This window comes from Pseudophryne corroboree, chromosome 11, assembly GCF_028390025.1.
Source record: "Pseudophryne corroboree isolate aPseCor3 chromosome 11, aPseCor3.hap2, whole genome shotgun sequence".
NCBI classification, from domain to species: domain Eukaryota; kingdom Metazoa; phylum Chordata; class Amphibia; order Anura; family Myobatrachidae; genus Pseudophryne; species Pseudophryne corroboree.
The window spans coordinates 320,573,963-320,595,858 of record NC_086454.1 but is presented as its reverse complement, the minus strand read 5'-3'; the positions used below and the strand labels follow the sequence as shown (position 1 = coordinate 320,595,858).

Genomic DNA, 21,896 nt, shown 5'->3' with positions numbered 1-21,896 from the left:
ACTGCGTCCAGAGAGACAGGCGAGGATGCGGGAATGTGCACATCAGGATGACAGATGGGATCCGGTCCTGGAGCGCTGAGCCAGCCTTAGGAGGCATCTGATAGGTAAGAAATGGCGTCCAGATACCCGGATCGTGACACAGATGAGTCATCAGTGATATGCAAATCATCTTTTATTCCAATAATCATATATTGAATATCTTTTAGCCCTCTTGGCTGTAACTTTGCATTATCGTAGTCGACAGTGGAGTTAAACTCCGTGTCGATACTTTGTTATTTTGGATAGTGAACATAGAGAGACTCTGAAGGACTCTGTGACATAGGGACAGACCAGGGTGGATTTCCTTTCTGTTCCCTAACCTTTTGTGCAATAATTTTACCTCAGCACTTACACATATCCAAACAGGTATCGGCGTTGTCGACGGAGACACCCTCCCACACACATATCAGCTCTATCACCTCCTTAGAGGAGCCTTTTACCTCAGACATGTCGACACACGCGTACCGACACACCACACACACAGGGGATGCTCTATTTGAAGACAGTTCCCCCACCAGGCCCTTTGGAGAGACAGAGAGAGAGTATGCCAGCACACACCACAGCGCTATATAATACAGGGATGTACACTATACTGAGTGATTTTTCCCCTATAGCAGCTTATATACACAGTTTTGCGCCTAAATTTATGTGCCCCCCCTCTCTTTTTTACCCTTTGTGTACCAGGATACTGCAGGGGAGAGCCTGGGGAGCTTCCTTCCAGCTGAGCTGTGAAGAAAAAATGGCGCCGGTGTGCTGAGGAAGAAGGCCCGGCCCCCTCAGCGGCGGGCTTCTGTCCTTTTATGTACTTTAATGGCGGGGGTTAATTCACATATACAGTTTATCAGACTGTATTATGTGCTTTTCGCCAAGTAAGGTAATCTAATTGCTGCCCAGGGCGCCCCCCCCCAGCGCCCTGCACCCATCAGTGACCGGAGTGTGTGGTGTGCTAAGGGAGCAATGGCGCACAGCTGCAGTGCTGTGCGCTACCTTAATGAAGACCGGAGTCTTCAGCCGCCGATTTTCAACTTCTCTTCGTTCTTCTGGCTCTGCAAGGGGGACGGCGGCGCGGCTCCGGGACCGGACGACCGAGGACTGGGCCTGTGTTCGATCCCTCTGGAGCTAATGGTGTCCAGTAGCCTTAGAAGCCCAAGCTAGCTGCAAGCAGGTAGGTTCGCTTCTCTCCCCTCAGTCCCACGTAGCAGTGAGTCTGTTGCCAGCAGATCTCACTGAAAATAAAAAACCTAACAAATACTTTCTTTTCTAGGAAGCTCAGGAGAGCCCCTAGGGTGCATCCAGCTCTGGCCGGGCACAGATACTAACTGAGGTCTGGAGGAGGGGCATAGAGGGAGGAGCCAGTGCACACCAGATATAGTACCTAATCTTTCTTTTAAGAGTGCCCAGTCTCCTGCGGAGCCCGTCTATACCCCATGGTCCTTACGGAGTACCCAGCATTCACTAGGACGTCAGAGAAATAATGTAATCAAAAATAACCCCTCTGCCGGGTCCCCTTCAGTGCTCAGTCGCCGCTCTGGCCAGTTCAGTGAGAGTTAAGGTGGCGGCGGGTGTAGTGAACCCGGCTCCGACCATCGCTGTGCTGCTGCTCCCGGGCTCGTTGAAGAGACCTTTGTCAGGGGCCAGGCAGAGGATGCTGCTGGGCTGGTTACATTTTTCCAGGTCCCCTGTTGGTAGAACAGCTTCACCACTTTTCACAGCTAGCGGCACCAGGAAGTGCCCGCTAGCCTAACTTCCGGATTGCGTTCCAATGAACCGCAAGTACTGGAAGCAGTGTGAGCCAGCCCAGCCTGAGTGTGAATCGGCCTGGCTGAGGGGGGGATGGGACCGGCCCTTCGGAATCTGTCATGTTGTCCTGGTGGGCCTGCATGCTAGGCTATTTTAGCAGGGCGCCGCACCCTGCCCGATTTTTTAAGGGCAAAATTCGCCCTGCCCTTTCTGCAGCACCCAGCTAAAACAGCCGGCTGCTTCCTGCCCTCCCAGCGTGTAAAGATGCCGTGCGCATGCGCACGGCATCCATTCACGCTACTGGAGAGTGTTTGGGGGAAGCCCAGCACCTCCGTATGTGCTGGGCACGACCCCAACAGTGACGCCGCTGGCCGCCCACGCCCCCTGTAGTAACATCTGTGGGGCCGCACCGCCCACTTCCGTGAGGTTAGATAGCCACGCCCCCTATTTTCATGACCACACCCCCTTTGTGGACGCGCGCGCCGCTCACATATTCCCCCGCAGTCCGGCTCCCTGCCCTCCAAAATTTCTATAAGGAATACTATATACTTGTATACTGCCTGTTCCTTTTCTTCCTTGCTAATAGCTACCTATACATACTGTTGAATAAATTCTTACTATTCACAAGAAAGTTGGGGGTTGGCAATTTAGTACTTGTAGTACTCAAGCTTTACGAATGAAGTCAAAGGTCCACGCATTATTGTAGGTAAATGTAGGAAATGCCAATTGTACAGGATACTGTCTTTGTAAAAATATAAAGGAAGACCCCCTATTTTATTTTAATGTCAACTCATATCAATATTATAACATGGGGTGTGCTACCACACATAGCACATGACAAATAGTAATATACATGCAACACAGAAGAAAAACGATTTGTCTTGGTGTGGTGCACCACACCAAGACAAATCTTTTTTTCTTTTGTGTTCCAAGCATTATTGTATAATTCACAAGTATGCCCTAATATTTTACATTGGTTTTACCTTAATAAATAAAAGAATCTGAAATAAGAATTACAAAATGTCATTTTATTTAAGCAATATTCAAATAAATAAAAAGAAATGAGCCATCATCTGTAACAAATATATATATTTTTGCATCAAATAATAGGGCCACAATGAAAATATATTTATAAAGTAAGGATGCTCTGAATCCAATATAGAATTTTACTGTTGTTGAATTTAAATCCTACTACATACTACAATTTAGCAGGATAAAATATTTGCTTAAATGTTATCTGCTGACATCAAATGCCCATATAGAATTATTTGAAAATTAGGATTTGGTCAGAATCTTGCCAAACATCCATAGGATTCAGACAAGTTCCGAACTGGGGGGGAAATTCCAGGTTGATCGCAGCAGGAATTTTGTTAGCAGTTGGGCAAAACCATGTGCACTGCAGGGGAGGCAGATATAACATGTGCAGAGAGAGTTAGATTTGGGTGTGGTGTGTTCAATCTGCAATCTAATTTGCAGTGTAAAAATAAAGCAGCCAGTATTTACCCTGCACAGAAACAAAATAACCCACCCAAATCTAAGTCTTTCTGCACGTTATATCTGCCCCCCCACCCCCACCCCCAGCAGTGCACATGGTTTTGCCCAACTGCTAAAAAAATTCCTGCTGCGATCAACTTGGAATTACCCCCTGAATCCAAGATTTGGCACATCCTTAGTATAAACAGAAATTGAGATCAAACAATTCACGCTTGCTAGAGAGTCATTTGATTTATGTGATCTACAACACATTTCACTTTGTTTCAGCAATAGTTAAAAGCTCAATATTCCAACCAAGCACTTCATTTATCTGTTAAATACAGCAAATAATGTCTGATGTAGAATCACAGAATCCACCTTCAGTAGTTTAACATCATAGTATAGAAATATCACCCAAAACATACAAAACACATTTATTAGTTACATATGTAATAACTGAGGTGTACACATTTCATGTCATGTCTGAGGGTCAGTTATGAACTGTCAGTGTCTCACAATCAAGAGAAACGGTGAATTCTAAATTTGTGTATTACTGTAAATATGCAAAATAGATTTAGACACAGAACCGTAGGCTACAGGTTTATTGTGCAGATTGCGGTCTGTATTGCGGTGAGAGGGCTTGTGTCTCACAACTGCCCACATTCTGGTAAGATCAAGCTCACTCCAAGGGAGAAGAAAACAAGGCCTGCACAGCTGCAACTGGAGAAACAGATGTCTGGGTTTTCCAGCTCACCCAGAGACAGCAGGAAGTCAGGTGCAGGAAAAGGGTTTAAAAATAACATTTGCCCACAATGCATTGCACTGATGCCTGTTAGAGACCAGTGAGTGGGGCTCAGTTTATAGTGCCAGGGACTGTGGACAGGAGAGTATGGCATGTGTAGCTGCAAGCCACTGCAGCAGAGTGACTTTTCAGCACGGGAAGTGCTAGGAACTTTTATGTTCATCTGTTTGTTTTTCTGTATGTACCTGTGTGACTAGGCCCAAGCCTGTGTATGCTGTGCTACAAGTGTCATGCCAGTAAAGACACTGTGGTTGTAACCAGAGAACCTGCCTGCGAGTCCTTATTTACAGTACCCGTGTTACAGTATGTATTACACACCACACACGTGACTTAGAGATTTATATAGATACCGTTCTCAGTTGGTCTACAGGAACCAGAGCCCCCAGAGAATTGACCAAGGCTGGTGGGTCAGTATCACACTCATGAGATTCAGTCGTCTGCAGCATGCAGAGTCAGCGTTCACTGGCGAGTCCCACCTCACGGTCCAGCAGCAGCCGCTGGTGCACCGTCGCTTGCTTGCAGCATAGGCTGGGCAGTACCAGACAGGAGCCGTCCTGTCCCCTATTGCAGGTGTTTGCAAAGCTCCAGCGACAGAGACCATTAGCTCTGCAGCAACACATGCAGGTGCCCCTTGAGGGCTTGGAGTCTGGAGGCAGGCGTCTCCATTGCCTCTGGTTGTTATGCCCCTGATACAAATGACTAATTTTACTGGCTTGCAAATCTCATCAACTTGTAGTAAATTCATTGCTCTATCTTCCTGATTCCTTTCAGTATTGTTTAGTCACATTTTTAAATTATCAGGCAGTTTCATTTATGTTGTTGCTCTCTGCACGCAAGCACGGTTGTATCCAGGATGCAGCTTTATGTGGTAGTGTTCCAGGGCAACAAAAAAAACAACTCAGCCTGTCAATGTAAATGAAAAAATAATAAAACTGAAACACAGAAAAGGAATTCAGTAAGATAAAACGAATACGTTCCAAAAAAGTTGCAGGAGGGTGCAAGCAAACCAATAAATTCAAACTAATAAGTTTGGGGTAATGAAATTACCTGCTAGAGCGATTAGAGAGAGCTGGAACTTAGGCTATAAGTACTGCCCTGAGAAAAAGTAGCTTTATAAGTCTGTCCTATTTGTGGATAATTAGTGGACGAATGCCTGATAACAGAGGACAATAACTTGTGCTCAGGTACACAGCAACTCATCTCAAGATCTGTGAATGTATAAAAAACAACACACACACAGATTTGTGAATGTAATGTACTATTTTTGATGGACTGAGCTGTAAAAAAAATGGGGCTTTTGCTGCTGGACAAGGTCATTTATAGGGAAAATGCAGCTCGTCAGGATGCTCCGCCTGGGACAATTTAATAAACTGGACAGATAAATGGGATCCTTCAGTCTGTTACCGGATACTTATTACGTACAGGAAATCTATTATACAGTTACAGTCAGAAAGGGGATCTTGGTAAGGGATGCATACGGTTTGTCAACCCTTATGCTTTGGACAGTCAAAAGCATATTAGCTGTGTCGGCATTATAACGTTAAACGTGACAGTAAAGTCATCATGCCAATACGGGTAACATGCATTAAATAACATTACTATGAAGTCGACATTCACCTGTCAATATCACTTTGTTGACATTTCAATTGTTGGCAGCGTAAGTGTTGTCAATTTAACTACATCCCCTTGGTAGCACTCTCCAGATATAACGGGGAAGAAGGAGACTTGAAAAGACCAGAATCAGAAACCTCACAAAATATTTCTCTACAGAAAAATAAAATAATACCCCTTTACCTCCAAAACCCCACTATACAAAGTAGTTTTATAAAGAAACTATAAAAATAAACATTTATTTCTGGAATGTACAAATGATCACGCTTAGTCCGGGTTCAGACGGTGATCTGCGGTGTCTCTCTGTAGAATGCCCGCTGGTGCGTTGTGCAGGGTTCCGGGAGGAGGCGCTGGACTGGGTCCATCTGGGGGTCTGGCAGTAAATGCAGGCTAGCTGTGTTGTAATTCTTCACTGAGTTATCTATTAGTTGTTTCAGGCCAAGCTGTTCAATCTAGAGAGAGTAGAGAGTAGAGTTTGACGTCACGCACAAAATAGATGGGGTAAGGTGTTGGGGGGTTGTGGAAGAACTGGGAATGTTAGGCTCAGACATTACCCTTATCTGTATGCTGCACATTTACACGGGTGGTCTTAAGGTTGCCGACTGTCGCGATCCCGGCGCACAGTATACCGGTGCCGGAATCCCGACAGCCGGCATACCGACAGTTTTTCTCTCTCATGGGGGTCCATGACCTCCCTGGAGGGAGAATAAATAGTGTGGCGCCCGTAGCGCGCCACCGTGCCCGCAAGGGGCTCATTTGCGCTCGCCACGCTGTCGGTATGCCGGCGGTCGGGCTTCCGGCGCCGGTATGCTGGTCGCCGGGAGCCCGGCTGCCGGTATAACATACCACACCCCATTTACACATCTGATGTTTAGGACCTAACGGTGCGAATTACACCTCAATAATGATACATGAAATGTATGTGGAAATAGTAATCTACCCCTTACCATATGCAGACTTCAATAACCACATAAAAGTACAAGGCCGCAGACTGAGTGTCTATACAGGTCACAGAACTCTAAGGCAACTTGGAATATACCTAGATTTTACAATTGGGGGAGATGTTTCCATGTAAAACAAAGCAGTATGCCCATATGCTGTGATTCTGATATCCAGGTGCATTTTACTTCACTGACAGTATTCATCCGTGAAGCAACACAGTCACACAAAGTCATATGATGCCAGTGACATCACTACTAAAAACTTAACAGCAGGGCCGGCTCAAGGTCTTTTTGCGACCCGGGCGGCCATAGGGGGCGTGGCTTCATACAGGGGGCGTGGTCAGTTACGCCCCCTGTACAGTAGTAGCGCCGCTGAGATGATGTGCGGTGCGCGATGACGTCATCGCGCACCGCACAGCAAAGGTCCTCTCCACGAAGGAAAACTAGACGCTCCCTTCGTGGAGAGGACCTTTGCTGTGCGGTGCGCGATGACGACAACGCGCACTGCACATCATTACAGAAAAGGTTATTCTCCACGAAGGGAAACTAGACGCGTAGCGTCTAGTTTCCCTTCACAGTGGGCAGCCGCGTCTAGTTTCCCTTCACAGCGGACAGCGGCAGCGGGGGCACAGCAGCAGCGGATCTTGCCGTGGTGCGGCACCCTCCGGATGGCGCCGGCGCCCTCCGGAAGGCGGCGCCCCGGGCAAAAGTCCTGCTTGCCCGTGGCAAGATCCGCTACTGCTTAACAGTAGTACCTAAAGTAGAAATGCAGCAAAAAAAGGCAAACAAGGTATTAGCATGCAATAAGCTGGGAATTGATGCAAGGGATGAGAGTGTTATATTCCCACCATATAAATCACTAGTGAGGCCACATCTTGAATACTGTGTACAATTATGGGCACCATACTACGAAAAGGATATCCTGGAACTAGGTTCAGAGACAAGCGACCAAATCGATAAAGAGGATGGAGACTCTAAAATACGAGGAAAGGCTTGCCAGGCTAGGCATGTTTACATTGGAAAAAAGGAGATTAAAAGGGGACATGATTAACATTTACAAATATATAAGGGCTCAATACACAAAGCTAGTGGGGGATTTGTTTTTGGTAAGATCATCAAAAAGTACACGGCACGTGGACACCTGCTTAGGTTGGAAGAGAGGAGATTTCGCACAAAGAGACGGAAAGATTTCTTCACAGTAAGGACAATACGTGTATGGAATTCCCTGCCTGAGAGAGTAGTGATGGTGGACTCAGTCACTACTTTTAAAAATGGGCTTGATAAATTCCTAATGGATAAGGATATAGAGGGTTATGGTGGGTAAATCATGTACTATAGTAATAAAAAAAACTGAGTGTTTTAGTTTGCGGCTAAACACTCACCACAGATAAAAATAGTTCTGTGTAGGAGACCACTAACAGGTTGAACTCGATGGCCAAATTGTCCTTTTTCAACCTCAGAAACTATGGCCCTCATTCCGAGTTGTTCGCTCGTTAGTTTTTTTCGCAACGGAGCGATTAGTCGCAAACTGCGCATGCGCAATGTTCGCAGTGCGCCTGCGCCAAGTAAATTTGCAAAAAAGTTTGGTATTTTACTCACGGTTTAACGAAGAAATTTCATCGTTCTGGTGATCGTAGTGTGATTGACAGGAAGTGGGTGTTTCTGGGCGGAAACTGGCCGTTTTATGGGTGTGCGCGAAAAAACGCTGCCGTTTCTGTGAAAAACGCGGGACTGTCTGAAGAAACGGGGGAGTGTCTGGGCGAACGCTGGGGGTGTTTGTGACGTCAAACCAGGAACGAAACTGACTGAACTGATCGCAGTGGCAGAGTAAGTCTCGAGCTACTCAGAAACTGCTAAGAAATTTATATTCGCAATTCTGCTAATCTTTCGTTCGCAATTCTGCAAAGCTAAGATTCACTCCCAGTAAGCAGCTAGCGAGCGAACAACTTGGAATGAGGGCCTATGTCACTAAATATGTTACTATGTTACTCTCCGAATACAGTGACATCCCTACTAACAAACTATAACAATATAATTTTAGCAGCTTTCTTACTTACATGGACACACTATACACACACAGACACACGCACATACATATTACACACACACACACACACACACACACACATACACTTTTAGAACTGTTGTATATATGTACTTGTAAATAGAATTAGTTGCTAAAGCTGAAAAATGGAATTTGTATTTCATCAATATACAGTACATATATAGTATAAGGATATTAGAGATTGGAGACCGTGGAGTATATTTACCAATGTTAATCGATTTGTACTTGATAAAAATCGATCTAAATTGGTGTTGTGGTGAGGGGCTAAAACACACATTAAATGCATATTATTTTTATTGATTTACATGCCAAAGGAGAACAAACGAAGTACAAAAAATAGTCCCAATGGCATGGCCCAGCCAGTGGTAGTTCTAAAGGTGGACAAGCAGGGCCGTCGCTTGGGACTCTGTAGCCTGAGGGGCACAGCCGCAGAACAGCCATTACCGGGACTGTAAATATGACGTGCCAAGTTTTATTTTTTGTGAGAAAGGCACAGCTCTGCGTCTCATGGGCCACGCGCGTTGGTATGGTAACGAGCAAGAACATGCAGTGAGGTAAATGGCTCAGGAGACACTAGCTAGTATCAGAGCCAGATTTACATGCAATACATGAGTCCGAGGGATTATGTGGGCATTATACACAGGTATATACTGCTGTAGATTTGGTGAGGTTTGATCAGAAATTAGCGTAAAAGGTAGGGAGGCGAGGCACTGTTTCACCTGTCATAGACTTTATACTCCAAAGTTCTGATTATAAAAATTATTATAATAATACAATGAAGATATTTTTTATGATTTTTGTATTTTTCACTTACTTTATATAGTCAGAACTCTGGTGTATACTTTAGTATGACAGGAAAGGCTCTGCCTCTCCCCACCACACGCCACTGGTAAAGAGGGATAGAGGAGAGTGTCATAGAGATCCTTCCCAACCTGTAAACAAAGAGCCGCTGCCGTTGGGAGAAGGGTGCCGGGGTAACCTGCTCCGAACTAAAGTCTAGGAGCGTGCAGCCCTAAGTCTGCCCAACCTGAAGGGACAGAGCTGCTACTGCTTAAAGCGCTACAGACCACAGCTTAGGAGTGAGCACCAAAGTGGGACTGCATCCTGAGAAACGGAGAGCCTCACAATTTTAAGTAACCATCTGCCAGCCGGCATACAGTATATAAATTAAGCTGCGCTGCCAGAGTGCGACCTGGACACAGAAGTCAGAGGTTAGATCTCATACCCATTTGTTTTCACTTTTCCTGCACTAGTGCTACTTGGGGTTTCCATTAAGGGCCAGTGCCCTTTCCACACACTTATCGTTGTCTCTTGCCCAAAGGAAACTTTGGCCCTGAGCTCCGCAAAGTCTAGAACCGGCCCTTTGCCCAGCAATAAGTGACACACAGTGATAACAGGATACAGAAACTGAGGTAGATACAGTAAGACTGAATAATGTTATAAACAGATCAAAACATAAATGAATATGCAGGTCATCTAGCGAGAATAGCAAGCACAAGTAGTACAGAAAAGATGCAAAAATATAAGGAGGAGGTAACTGGGAAGTAGGACGGCAGGAGAGTCAGCCAGCCTGAGAGGTGAAGCAAATGGTATTATAACTATAAAGAAACAGTGAAGTCCATGACTCTCTCGGTCCCGGTCTTGGTGGGTGATTGCCAGACAGCAGGTCTTAAAAAAAGGAAAGAGCTAGAGGTTGGACGGTCAGGAGAGCATCAAGTGAAGAGAAGGATAATGTGACTTGTAAGAGGCAGATTCCTTAAATTCAAGCCATCTGAACCAAGTGTCCAGAAAAGTCTCATAGTCATCAGACAAAGTAAGAAATAGGTCATCCATATTCATGTAAAAGTCAGTCTTAAAAAGCTAGTCTGAAATTGTTGGATGAGAAGAAGAATGCCAACATACAGGAATATCTGCTTTGGTGGCATTATTCAGATGTTTCAAAAGAGAACTTTTATTGCTCACAATGGGCAACGAGGATAGGTGGGAAAACCAGAAGGTGGGGTCAGCCGGTACTGCCTCTCAAAAAATTTCAGCTGAGAGCTTAAGCACTGCATCACATTAGGGTCAGAGTACAGGACAATCCCACCAAATGTGTAGCTGAGAACTGAAGAGGAACATCTTCAGCAAATGTTGGAAACACCTATATGCATTTTGCTTAGGACATGTGGGCAACCATAACTACACATAATTGACTTGTACGCTGTCTCTACAACACAGGTACTCAGAGAAGAAACGTGCGCCAATCTAAAGATTTTGACCCAGCTGTCAACTCCATGCTCTCTGCTCAATTCGTACTCCCATGTGCGGGAGAAACTCAGTGAAAGGACATCCGAGGAGAACCTGATATGGTTGAGATATGGCATGCTCAGGTGTACAAAATAAACATTCAAAAGGCGAGAACTCCCTGAAGGAAGACTCCTCAAGATGATTGGTGTATAGAGAGTGTCAGACCTGTAGATAGCGCCATTCTTCCGTGAGGGCAAGTCTAGTAAAGGAGCAGATTTTCCCAGCTCCCATCAGCTGCCTGATTCGAATAAAAATTTTGCAGCTGCCTAGTTTCAAAATGTCCAATTGTCTAGGCCAGAAGGAAAAGAACGGTTCAATAAATAAAAGGAAAGGCACGTTTGAGGCCCTTGACAGCCACAGCCTCCATAGTTAAGTTCAGAAACACCATTTACTAACATTTATAAATGAATATAAAAAATCGTCTGTTAAATCGACCATTGGTAAATATACAGGGATTCGGCGGTCGGGAAATCGGCGGTCATGTGTCCAACACCGGATTCCCGGTACCACTCAGGAGACCGGCGCCGGAACACTGACAGCCGACATCCCGGAGGTATCAGGGATCGGTTTAGGGTTAGGCACTGGGTGGGGGTTTAGTCCTAGTTTAATTGTCGGGATACCTCTGTCGGTCATGTGACCACCTGCATCCCACCCACCGGTATTTCATACTGAACCCAGTATACCCATTATTCAAATCACATCTGATTGTATGTAAAAAAAAGTTGTGCACATAACTATTAATATTATTATTTTTATATAAGTGCTGGATTACTGCACAGTGTGACATTTTTAGTGGATTATTACAGAAGCAGCATTTTAATCACCATAGCGGTTGCCTTGGGCTCCAATGTATAGGGGATGACTAAATCAGTGAATGAGGGACACAATGTCACTACCCCTTTTACACTCGCATGAAAATCCCGGGATTTTGCATGTGAACGCGCATCTTCCCGGGATTTTTCTCAGTGTGAAAGGGTACAGGGACAATTTCCCGGGACGAGCATCCCGGGATTTCAACCCAGGTCTCGACCTGGGTTAAACCCGGGACCGTCCCGGGAAGCTGGGTAGTGTGAAAGGGCCCATCCCGGGATTCACTTCCCGGGACTGTTAAAAGGCCTCGGATTGGAGTTTTCTTGGGCTCAGAAAAGAAGATGTCATCTTTCAGAGCCCAAGGCAATTTCTAATGACATACATATGCATTTGCAGGGATATCCCGGGATCAGTGTAAATGGGGCTGTCCCGGGTCGATCCCAGGTCTTAGTGCAGTGTGAAAGGGGTCAGTCCCGGGAATGCATCCCGGGACGCATCCCGGGAGTGACCCGGCTGTGTGAGTGTAAAAGGGGGACTTGTACTTTGCTTTCAAAACCCCAAACAGTGAGCGACCAGCTGCTGCCCCTACCCGTATGTGATGTCTGGGGAAGCAGCGCTATGATGTCACAGCCAATCGATACACCCCCAGACTAAGGAGCAGAAAATGCCCAGCGGTAACGGCCACAACCAAAATTACGGTTACTGTGTTTCACCGACTCCTTAGCGCCAGTTCAGTTGTGCGCGATGTCCGTGATGGGCTGCTCAGGAACAGCACATTGCTGAAATCACCAGTGCAAGTTTTGACTCGCACCCCATAGTGATAGGCAGGATATCTTGTAATATATTGCCTGCTGTTATAGGCAAATATGGGCGGAGTCAAACATCACGCAGAGCTACACTGGATCCTTGGGGTACATCACGCCATGGTAATAAATAAGCTCTGCTGCAGGCATATAGTTTGCAAGGCATACCCTTGTGGTAAAATACATATGCCCGCATCATGCCCTGCCTATGTGGAAGGTGGGATCTCTTCCCTATCGATACACGGACTAGTGAGCAGCCCCAGGCTGCATGTGGTCAGGTCACCTGACATCTTCTCACCTGCACAATGATCAGCTTTAGGTGCACCGGGGTCCCATCCGGAAACTCTTCTCCGAAGCATAACGTCACTTTGCTGTCTGGGAGTCTCAGCTGGTTGGAGTAACAATGTTGGAATTCTGGAAAGATAATAGAAGAGAATATAAATGCCTGCTTTTACACGCTGCTTCTTGGCCACTGGGTGGTCCAGATCCCCCTATCTTTATGTTGTTGTATTAGATGGGACTGGGGCTTAAACCAGTATGTTACCTATGGCCGCATGGCGTCTTAGGGGTTAATTCAGACCTGTTCGCACGCTAGGGTTTTTTTTGCAGTCCTGCGATCGTATAGTCATCGCCCATAAGGGAGTGTATTTTAGCTGTGCAAGTGTGCGAAGGCATGTGTAGCAGAGCTGTACAAACAGATTCTGTGCTGTCTCTGAGTAGCCCAGGACTTACCCAGCCGCTGCGATCACTTCAGCCTGTCCGGGACCGGAATTGACATCAGGAACCCTCCCTGCAAACGCTTGGACACGCCTGCGTTTTTCCAACCACTCCCACAAAACGGCCAGTTGCCACCCACAAACGGCTTCTTCCTTACAATCTCCTTGCGAACGCCCGTGCAAACGGATCCTTCGCACAAACCCATCGCTGAGCGGCGAGACGCTTTGTACCCGTGCGATGCGCCTGTGCATTGCGTTGCATACGCAGTTTAGACTTGATCGCCCGCTGTACGAAAATGCAGCCTAGCGATCAGGTCTGAATTAGGCCTTTAATCCGACTCTGCTGAGGAGACGCCACTGTGAGGGCACAGTCCAAAATGTCATAACTTTGGCGGCTGGGTAGTGGAGCTGGTTACTTCGAGGCGGCATTTAAATACAGGGGGGCAGATGTATTAACCTGGAGAAGGCATAAGGAAGTGATAAACCAGTGATATGTGCAAGGTGATAACGGCACCAGCCAATCAGCTCCTAATTGTTAATTTACATATTGGAGCTGATTGGCTGGTGCGTTTATCACCTTGCACATATCACTGGTTTATCACTTCCTTATGCCTTCTCCAGGTTAATACATCTGCCCCAGGGTGCTTTCTGTAATTAATGTTATAGCGATAGAATTGAATGTTTTTATCTCTGGGTGACTCATTTTGAATTCCTGTGTCTGCAGTTCCACTGTATGAAATCTGGAAGAGCCAAGTATTACTTTATATTATTATATCTCTTGCTGCATTCACTGTTATGGCCGTTTAGGAAGCAGATATCCAGTGAGCAGGTCACACATGGCAATGTATCAGCAGTGATAATGAGCAGCTGACCCAGTAGTGGAGGGTGCAAGGACTCCAGACAAGGCTTATTGGGGGTCATTCCCAGTTGATCGCTAGCTGCTTTCGGTCGCTGCGCAGCGACCAGGCAAAAAATCGGCACTTCTGCGTATGCGGCGCAATGCGCACGCGCATCGTACTATTACAACGAACAATGTAGTTTCACACAAGGGGGTAAATTTACTAAGATTCGTATTTTCCCGTTTCAGGTCAAAGTTCAATCACGAATGACATCGAAAGTGTAAAACTGCAACTTTTTGAATTTATTACGATGGATTTACTAAGCTGTCGTATTCGGGTTTTTCTTTTCTTCCGATGTCGATGTCATTCGTGTTTTTTTTGTGTTTTTTACGGCAGTGATTAGCAAAACACTGCCGACTTTTTTACAATTAATCTCGGCCGGATCTGTGTGATCCGTGCTGGGGTTCTATTTTTTTTTTTTTTTTATTAAACACTGTAAAATTTTAAAAAAAAATTGCGTGGGGTCCCCCCTCCTAAGCATAACCAGCCTCGGGCTCTTTGAGCCGATCCTGGTTGCCGAAATATGGGAAAAAAATTGACAGGGGTTCCCCCATATTTAAGCAACCAGCATCGGGCTCTGCGCCTGGTCCTGGTTCCAAAAATACGGGGGACAAAAAGAGTAGGGGTCCCCCGTATTTTTAAAACCAGCACCGGGCTCCACTAGCTGGACAGATAATGCCACAGCCGGGGGTCACTTTTATATAGTGCCCTGCGGCCGTGGCATCAAAAATCCAACTAGTCACCCCTGGCCGGGGTACCCTGGGGGAGTGGGGACCCCTTCAATCAAGGGGTCCCCCCCCAGCCACCCAAGGGCCAGGGGTGAAGCCCGAGGCTGTCCCCCCCATCCAATGGGCTGCGGATGGGGGGGCTGATAGCCTTTGTTGTAAAAGAAAAGATATTGTTTTTAGTAGCAGTACTACAAGTCCCAGCAAGCCTCCCCCGCATGCTGGTACTTGGAGAACCACAAGTACCAGCATGCGGCGGAAAAACGGGCCCGCTGGTACCTGTAGTACTACTACTAAAAAAATACCCAAAAAAACACAAGACACACACACCGTGAAAGTATAATTTTATTACATACATACACACATACATACATACTTACCTTATGTTCCCACGCAGGTCGGTCCTCTTCTCCAGTAGAATCCAAGGGGTACCTGTTGAAGAAATTATACTCACGAGATCCAGGGGTCCAGGCTCCTCGGGAAATCCAGGGGTAATCCACGTACTTGAAAAAAATAACAAAACGGTGTCCCGACCACGAACTGAAAGGGGACCCATGTTTGCACATGGGTCACCTTTCCACGAATGCCAGAAACCCACTCTGACTTCTGTCTAAGTGGGTTTCTTCAGCCAATCAGGGAGCGCCACGTTGTAGCACTCTCCTGATCAGCTGTGTGCTCCTGTCCTCACTGACAGGCAGCACACGGCAGTGTTACAATGTAGCGCCTATGCGCTCCATTGTAACCAATGCTGGGAACTTTCTTGCTCAGCGGTGACGTCACTTTAGGTCAACCGCAGGGCAGAAAGTTCCCAGCATTGGTTACAATGTAGCGCATAGGCGCTACATTGTAACACTGCCATGTGCTGCCTGTCAGTGAGGACAGGAGCACACAGCTGATCAGGAGAGTGCTACAACGTGGCGCTCCCTGATTGGCTGAAGAAACCCACTTAGACAGAAGTCAGAGTGGGTTTCTGGCATTCGTGGAAAGGTGACCCATGTGCAAACATGGGTCCCCTTTCAGTTCGTGGTCGGGACACCGTTTTGTTATTTTTTTCAAGTACGTGGCTTACCCCTGGATTTCCCGAGGAGCCTGGACCCCTGGATCTCGTGAGTATAATTTCTTCAACAGGTACCCCTTGGATTCTACTGGAGAAGAGGACCGACCTGCGTGGGAACTTAAGGTAAGTATGTATGTATGTGTGTATGTATGTAATAAAATTATACTTTCACGGTGTGTGTGTCTTGTCTTTTTTTGGGTATTTTTTTAGTAGTAGTACTACAGGTACCAGCGGGCCAGTTATTCCGCCGCATGCTGGTACTTGTGGTTCTCCAAGTACCAGCATGCGGGGGAGGCTTGCTGGGACTTGTAGTACTGCTACTAAAAACAATATCTTTTCTTTTACAACAAAGGCTATCAGCCCCCCCATCCGCAGCCCATTGGATGGGGGGGGACAGCCTCGGGCTTCACCCCTGGCCCTTGGGTGGCTGGGGGGGGGACCCCTTGATTGAAGGGGTCCCCACTCCCCCAGGGTACCCCGGCCAGGAGTGACTAGTTGGATTTTTGATGCCACGGCCGCAGGGCACTATATAAAAGTGACCCCCGGCTGTGGCATTATCTGTCCAGCTAGTGGAGCCCGGTGCTGGTTTTAAAAATACGGGGGACCCCTACTCTTTTTGTCCCCCGTATTTTTGGGACCAGGACCAGGCGCAGAGCCCGATGCTGGTTGCTTAAATATGGGGGAACCCCTGTCATTTTTTCCCCCATATTTTTGCAACCAGGATCGGCTCAAAGAGCCCGAGGCTGGTTATGCTTAGGAGGGGGGACCCCACGCAATTTTTTTTGACAAAATAAGCACTTTCCCACCCCTTCCCACTGATATACATGCACGGATCTCATGGATCCGTGCATGCCTATCTAATCACGGGAAAAAAAATAAGGTCTGTTTTTTTTTAGCACTTTTTTACGAGTTGTAATTTTTCACGGCAGTGTTTGTTTTTTTTTTGCTTTGCACTTCTTAGTAAATGACCGAGATTCATACTTAAACAGCCGCGTTTTGACCGATGGTGTATTCATTCGTAATTTTTTACTTGGACTTGCAAAAAATTACGAATGCCCTCATCTCTGCCGTGATTAGTGTTTAGTAAATTACCGAGATGACACTTTGATGAAAAAACGGCATCTCGGTCAAAATCGGGAGCTTAGTAAATTTCCCCCAAGGTCTAGCAAAGCATTTCAGTCGCACTGGTGGCCGCAGAGTGATTGACATGAAGTGGGCGTTTCTGGGTGTCAACTGACCGTTTTCAGGGAGTGTTCGGAGAAATGCAGACGTGCCTGGAAAAATGCAGGTGTGGCTGGACGAACGCAGGGCGTGTTCGTGACGTCAAAACAGGAACTGAACAGTCTGAAGTGATCGCAAGCGCTGAGTAGGTCTGGAGCTACTCTGAAACTGCACAACATTTTTTTGTAGCCGCTCTGCGATCCTTTCGTTCGCACTTCTGCTAAGCTAAAATACACTCCCAGTGGGAGGCGGCATAGCGTTTGCACGGCTGCTAAAAACTGCTAGCGAGCGAGCAACTCGGAATGACCTCCATAATCATCTGAACTAAGAAAAGTGGATTATTATTGGGCAGCTTGGTAAAGACGCTATCATTCACCCCACTGTGTATGACTAATTAATGCTCATCACACAGTCACAGCGTATGCCTTTTAACTGTGCCCCACTAGTCTGGCCGTGCACATTAATTGTTGATACTACTAACTATCAATTGTGAAACCTGACAGGACGGGGAGAGGCGGGGGGGGGGGGATAATGTTACTTACAGAAACAGTTACTAACTACAGTATATATGTGTAATTTAGGCTATGTGTATTGCATAAATGTACAGCACCCAATATTGCTAGTAGATTCTGTTTAAATGACCAATCTTAAATACAGAACCAGAACCTGGGTAGATTTACCAAAACTTCTAAAACAGACACTTGGTGGTGTTTCCTGTAGCAACCAGATCATATAATTTTCTAGAATGCAATAGAGAAATGATACCAAGAATCTGATGGGCAACATCTCCGCCTGTTTTAGAAGCTTTGGAAAGTCTACCCCAGAGAACCTGAATTCCAGCTGAACGTAGAGATGCCATTTTTGGGGGTCATTACGACCCGATCGCTCGTTGCAGTTTGTCGCAGCGCAATGATCGTGTCGGAACTGCACATGCGCCGGCGCCGCAGTGCACCGGCGCATGGCAGCTGTCGTTGCCTAGCGATCGCTTCTGAGGCAGAGGCGGTCGCTGGGCGGGAGGGGGCGGGACGGCGGCGTTAAGCCGCTGTTTAGGGGAAGCGGTCCGGTCAATGCAGGCGTGGCCGGACCGTTGGGGGGGGGGGGGGGGCGGGCCGCGGTGGCTGCGTGACGTCACACGCAGCCTCTGCGGGCCGGGGAGCAACGAGTAGCTCCCGGCCAGCAAGCTAAAGCTGCGCTGGTCGGGAGCTACTCTTGAAGTGCACTTCTGCGGGGGGGGGGGGGGGGGGGCGGAACTGACATGCGGGGCGGGATAGCCCTGTGCTGGGCGTCCCCCCACATGTCAGTGTGAATGATCGCAGCTGTGCTAAATTTAGCACAGCTGCGATCAACTCGGAATGACCCCCTTTGTGCATGAGCAGAGATACATATGTACGTGTGTGACTCCACATCTGGATTTTAAGTCACATGCATGTTCACAGTGGTGTCAGAAGGCAGGTGTCCCCCTCGGAAGGGGTGACACCGAAGTGCCAGCTCTTCGTCAGTGACAGGAGCCGAGTGCTGCAGTGAGATAATCTCCTGCAGCACTCAGCTCCTGTCACAAATAAGAGCCGGCACACACACAGTCCAGTCTCCCGGGGACAGCCAGCATCTTCGGGGGAAGCTGGACATGCCCCCGGAGCGAAGGAGGAAAAAACAGTGAGGCCACGCCCCCTTTTAAATTAGACCACACCCCTTTTCAGGTGCGCGCCGACCTGAGCAGGGGGGGGGGGTAATAGTACAGAGTGCGCTCCGGGTGTCACCACACCCAGTGACGCCTCTGCATGTTCACATACATGCATCCTTAAATCTAGAGCATGGATGCATGTGGAGCAATCCTCGTCATTGCTATACAGTTATTGTTCACACATGTCCTGTGACAAATTATATTTAATGAAACCTTGAGACCAATGCGTCAAAGAATGGGGGTTTACTGTTACTCCAACTCCAGCCAAATCTGCATCCATCTCCTCACATACTGGGAGCCCCCCCCCAGCAAAGGACAAGGCCGCCCAGCATGTGTCACTTACATGCCAGACAGACACTCATTTCCTCTCTGCTATTGTCTGATTGCTTTAGTTGCAGACGTCAGTGCACATGTCAGGTAATAAAATAAATATATATGTATATACTGTACTAAGGACAATATGTATCAAAACTTGCAGAGAGATAAAGTGGAGAGAGAAAAAGTACCAATCAGCTCATAACTGTAACTTTACAGAGGGGTCTATTCATGAAGCAGTGAAGCAGTGAGCCAGTGGAGAAGTTGCCCATGGCAACCAATCAGTGTTGAGGTAACATTTATAAAATGCATTACATGAAATTATACGTAGCAGCTGATTGGTTGCCATGGGCATCTTCTCAACTGGCTCACATCTCCACACTTCACTGCTTCATGAATAAAAAATGTCAGGAGCTGATTGGTTGGTACTCTATGGGCGGAATTCAATTGTTTCTTTAGCCAAAATATCTTAAATGAGCGCCCGATGTTTCTTTTCAAATGTTTTAGATGCCCCGTCATTATCTCGCCTTATTAGACCGGGTTTAGCCGTGTAAAGCAGCTGAACCCGACTATACTAATGGGCCTAACGCGAAAAGTGGCGTGCGGTCGCCCCAAAAAGGAAACTTTTTGGTCATGTCAGCTCACCACCGGCAGCTTTTTATGTCCAATGGAGCAACAATTAAATTGGGCACCCAGGATTTATAGCTGCTGCGCGAAACAATTGACTTCCACCCTATTTCCTTCAAGCTTTGATAAATAATGATATAACCCTGAGGGGAAGATGTACTAAGCAGTGATAAAAGTAGAGAAGTGAGCCAGTGGAGAAGTTGCCCATGGCAACCAATCAGCTGCTCTGTATACTTTTATAGTGTGCAAATTATAAATGTTATGTCAATGCTGATTGGTTGCCATGGGCAACTTCTCCACTGGCTCACTTCTCCACTTTTATCACTGCATAGTACATTTCCCCCTGAATCTTTAGATTGCAAGCTCTCCTGAGCACGGTTTTCTTCCATATTGTGCTTTTCCTTCCCTCACTTACACCATCATCGCCTCACTGCCCACAATCGCAACAAACCTTTGGGTTCGACCGTCCTGCTGCTGAGTTGGGTCTTATGACTACTGATGCCGCAATGCAGCATTGCCTCTTGCAGTGTAAGTCATGTTTTGTTTTTTTGTGGTGGAAGGGTATGTGCTCCATGTACGCTACAAGGTGCTGCGGACCCCTTGTGGCACCATATAAATAAAGGATAATAAAAATGATCCCTGTTCAATATTCCAGGTAGAAACTGACATAACTATAGATATGATAGGACTCGTACACCAGCATACCTCCCAACTGTCCCGAATTTCGCGGGACAGTCCCGTTTTTTGGGGACTGTCCCGCTGTCCCACCTGCGGGCCGCAGTGTCCCGCTTTGGGGGGGCAGTTGGGAGGCTCTGTCTCTCGTTGCCCTGCTTAGCAGAGCAGCGGTGAATAGACACTGTGCGCATGCGCACAGCGTCTATTCACAGGTGACAGAGGGAGAGGGGGCATGCCAGCAGCTCAGAGAGTGCTGGGCATGCCCCTTCAGTGACGAAAACGGGGTGTGTGGCTCGTGGTACTCCTGTGAAGCCACGCCCCCTTTATTCAAGCCATGCCCCCTTTCAAAAATCGTCCAGATGTCCCTCTTCCCCTGCAGGCAATATTGGGAGGTATGCACCAGTACACCCTCAACTTAATAGAACTTGTATGTTAGTTACGAACTCATTTTCCCCAATGCCATATATATACCTTGTCATGTTCAGCCATCAATTATATGTATTACTGGCAAACATAGAGATGAGTGACAGATAACAGCAACACTTCCTGCAGTACATGTACTGTACTATGTGCACATTCCCTAGAGGCACCAGCTGCCTGAATGTATATTCTCTAGGTGCGACTCTGCATATTAGTACTCAGACCTAACCTATTATTCTGTTTTACCGGGATTCCTCTAGGGCAGCCCGGACAGTTAAAGCAGGTTCCAACTCATATTACCCTCCCTAGTCTATAATAACTCATTTTTTTACCCCTCTATGCTAGCCGATTGCCCCCATCAACACAGTTTAAACAAAGCTTCCATGTATTCTCTTTCTATACTCAAACACTCTCAGACCCGCAAACCAACACTGCCTTATGACTGGGTCTTACAGCCCCGCTAGGCACATTTTGCCATTGTAATCTGGCTGGTGCATTATAGAATATGTGTCACTTCCCCTCATGTATCACTCTTATTCTATTCTACTTCTGAAAAGCTGCTCTTTCAGCAGAGTCAGCTTTTTGGAAGAGTGAGACTTTTCACCTACTGCCCTGGCCAGGGGCACTTCAAGGGAGGAGGAGGCCCATCTGCAGGATCCATCTGGGTCCCCTCCTCTCAGCACCGTAGACTCTGGGCACTCGCGGGCCCTAGCGCTGCCCCATAGTCTAGTGCGCATGCTCAGGTCTCCGGGAAAATGGCGTGGTGGCCCTTTTCCCATAGATTTTCTTACTGTACATGCGCAAAATGCTGGGAAAACGGCTGCTGCGCCATTTTCCTGGTGATTCTTGCAGCGCTGCTGCTGCCGACACAGGACTCCTTAGGGTAAGTATTGAAAAAAATGGGTGCAGCACACTGCACCCATTATAAATACACCACTGGTTCTGGTCTTCCGATACTTTTTCGCAGCCATGCATCCACCATTAACATCA

General features: G+C 47.0%; 1 protein-coding gene across 1 annotated transcript in view; it reads right to left on the bottom strand.

The window, feature by feature from the left end:
- Positions 1-2,792: 2,792 nt before the first annotated feature.
- IRF8 (interferon regulatory factor 8) overlaps positions 2,793-21,896 on the bottom strand; it is a 47,089-nt gene continuing 27,985 nt past the window's right edge. The window contains exons 8-9 of the mRNA XM_063945688.1: positions 12,869-12,984; positions 2,793-6,117 (exon numbers count right to left, since the gene is read on the bottom strand). Of these exons, the coding sequence (XP_063801758.1) occupies positions 5,944-6,117; positions 12,869-12,984 (290 nt within the window). The 3' untranslated portion in view covers positions 2,793-5,943. The remainder of the gene's footprint in view (positions 6,118-12,868; positions 12,985-21,896) is intronic.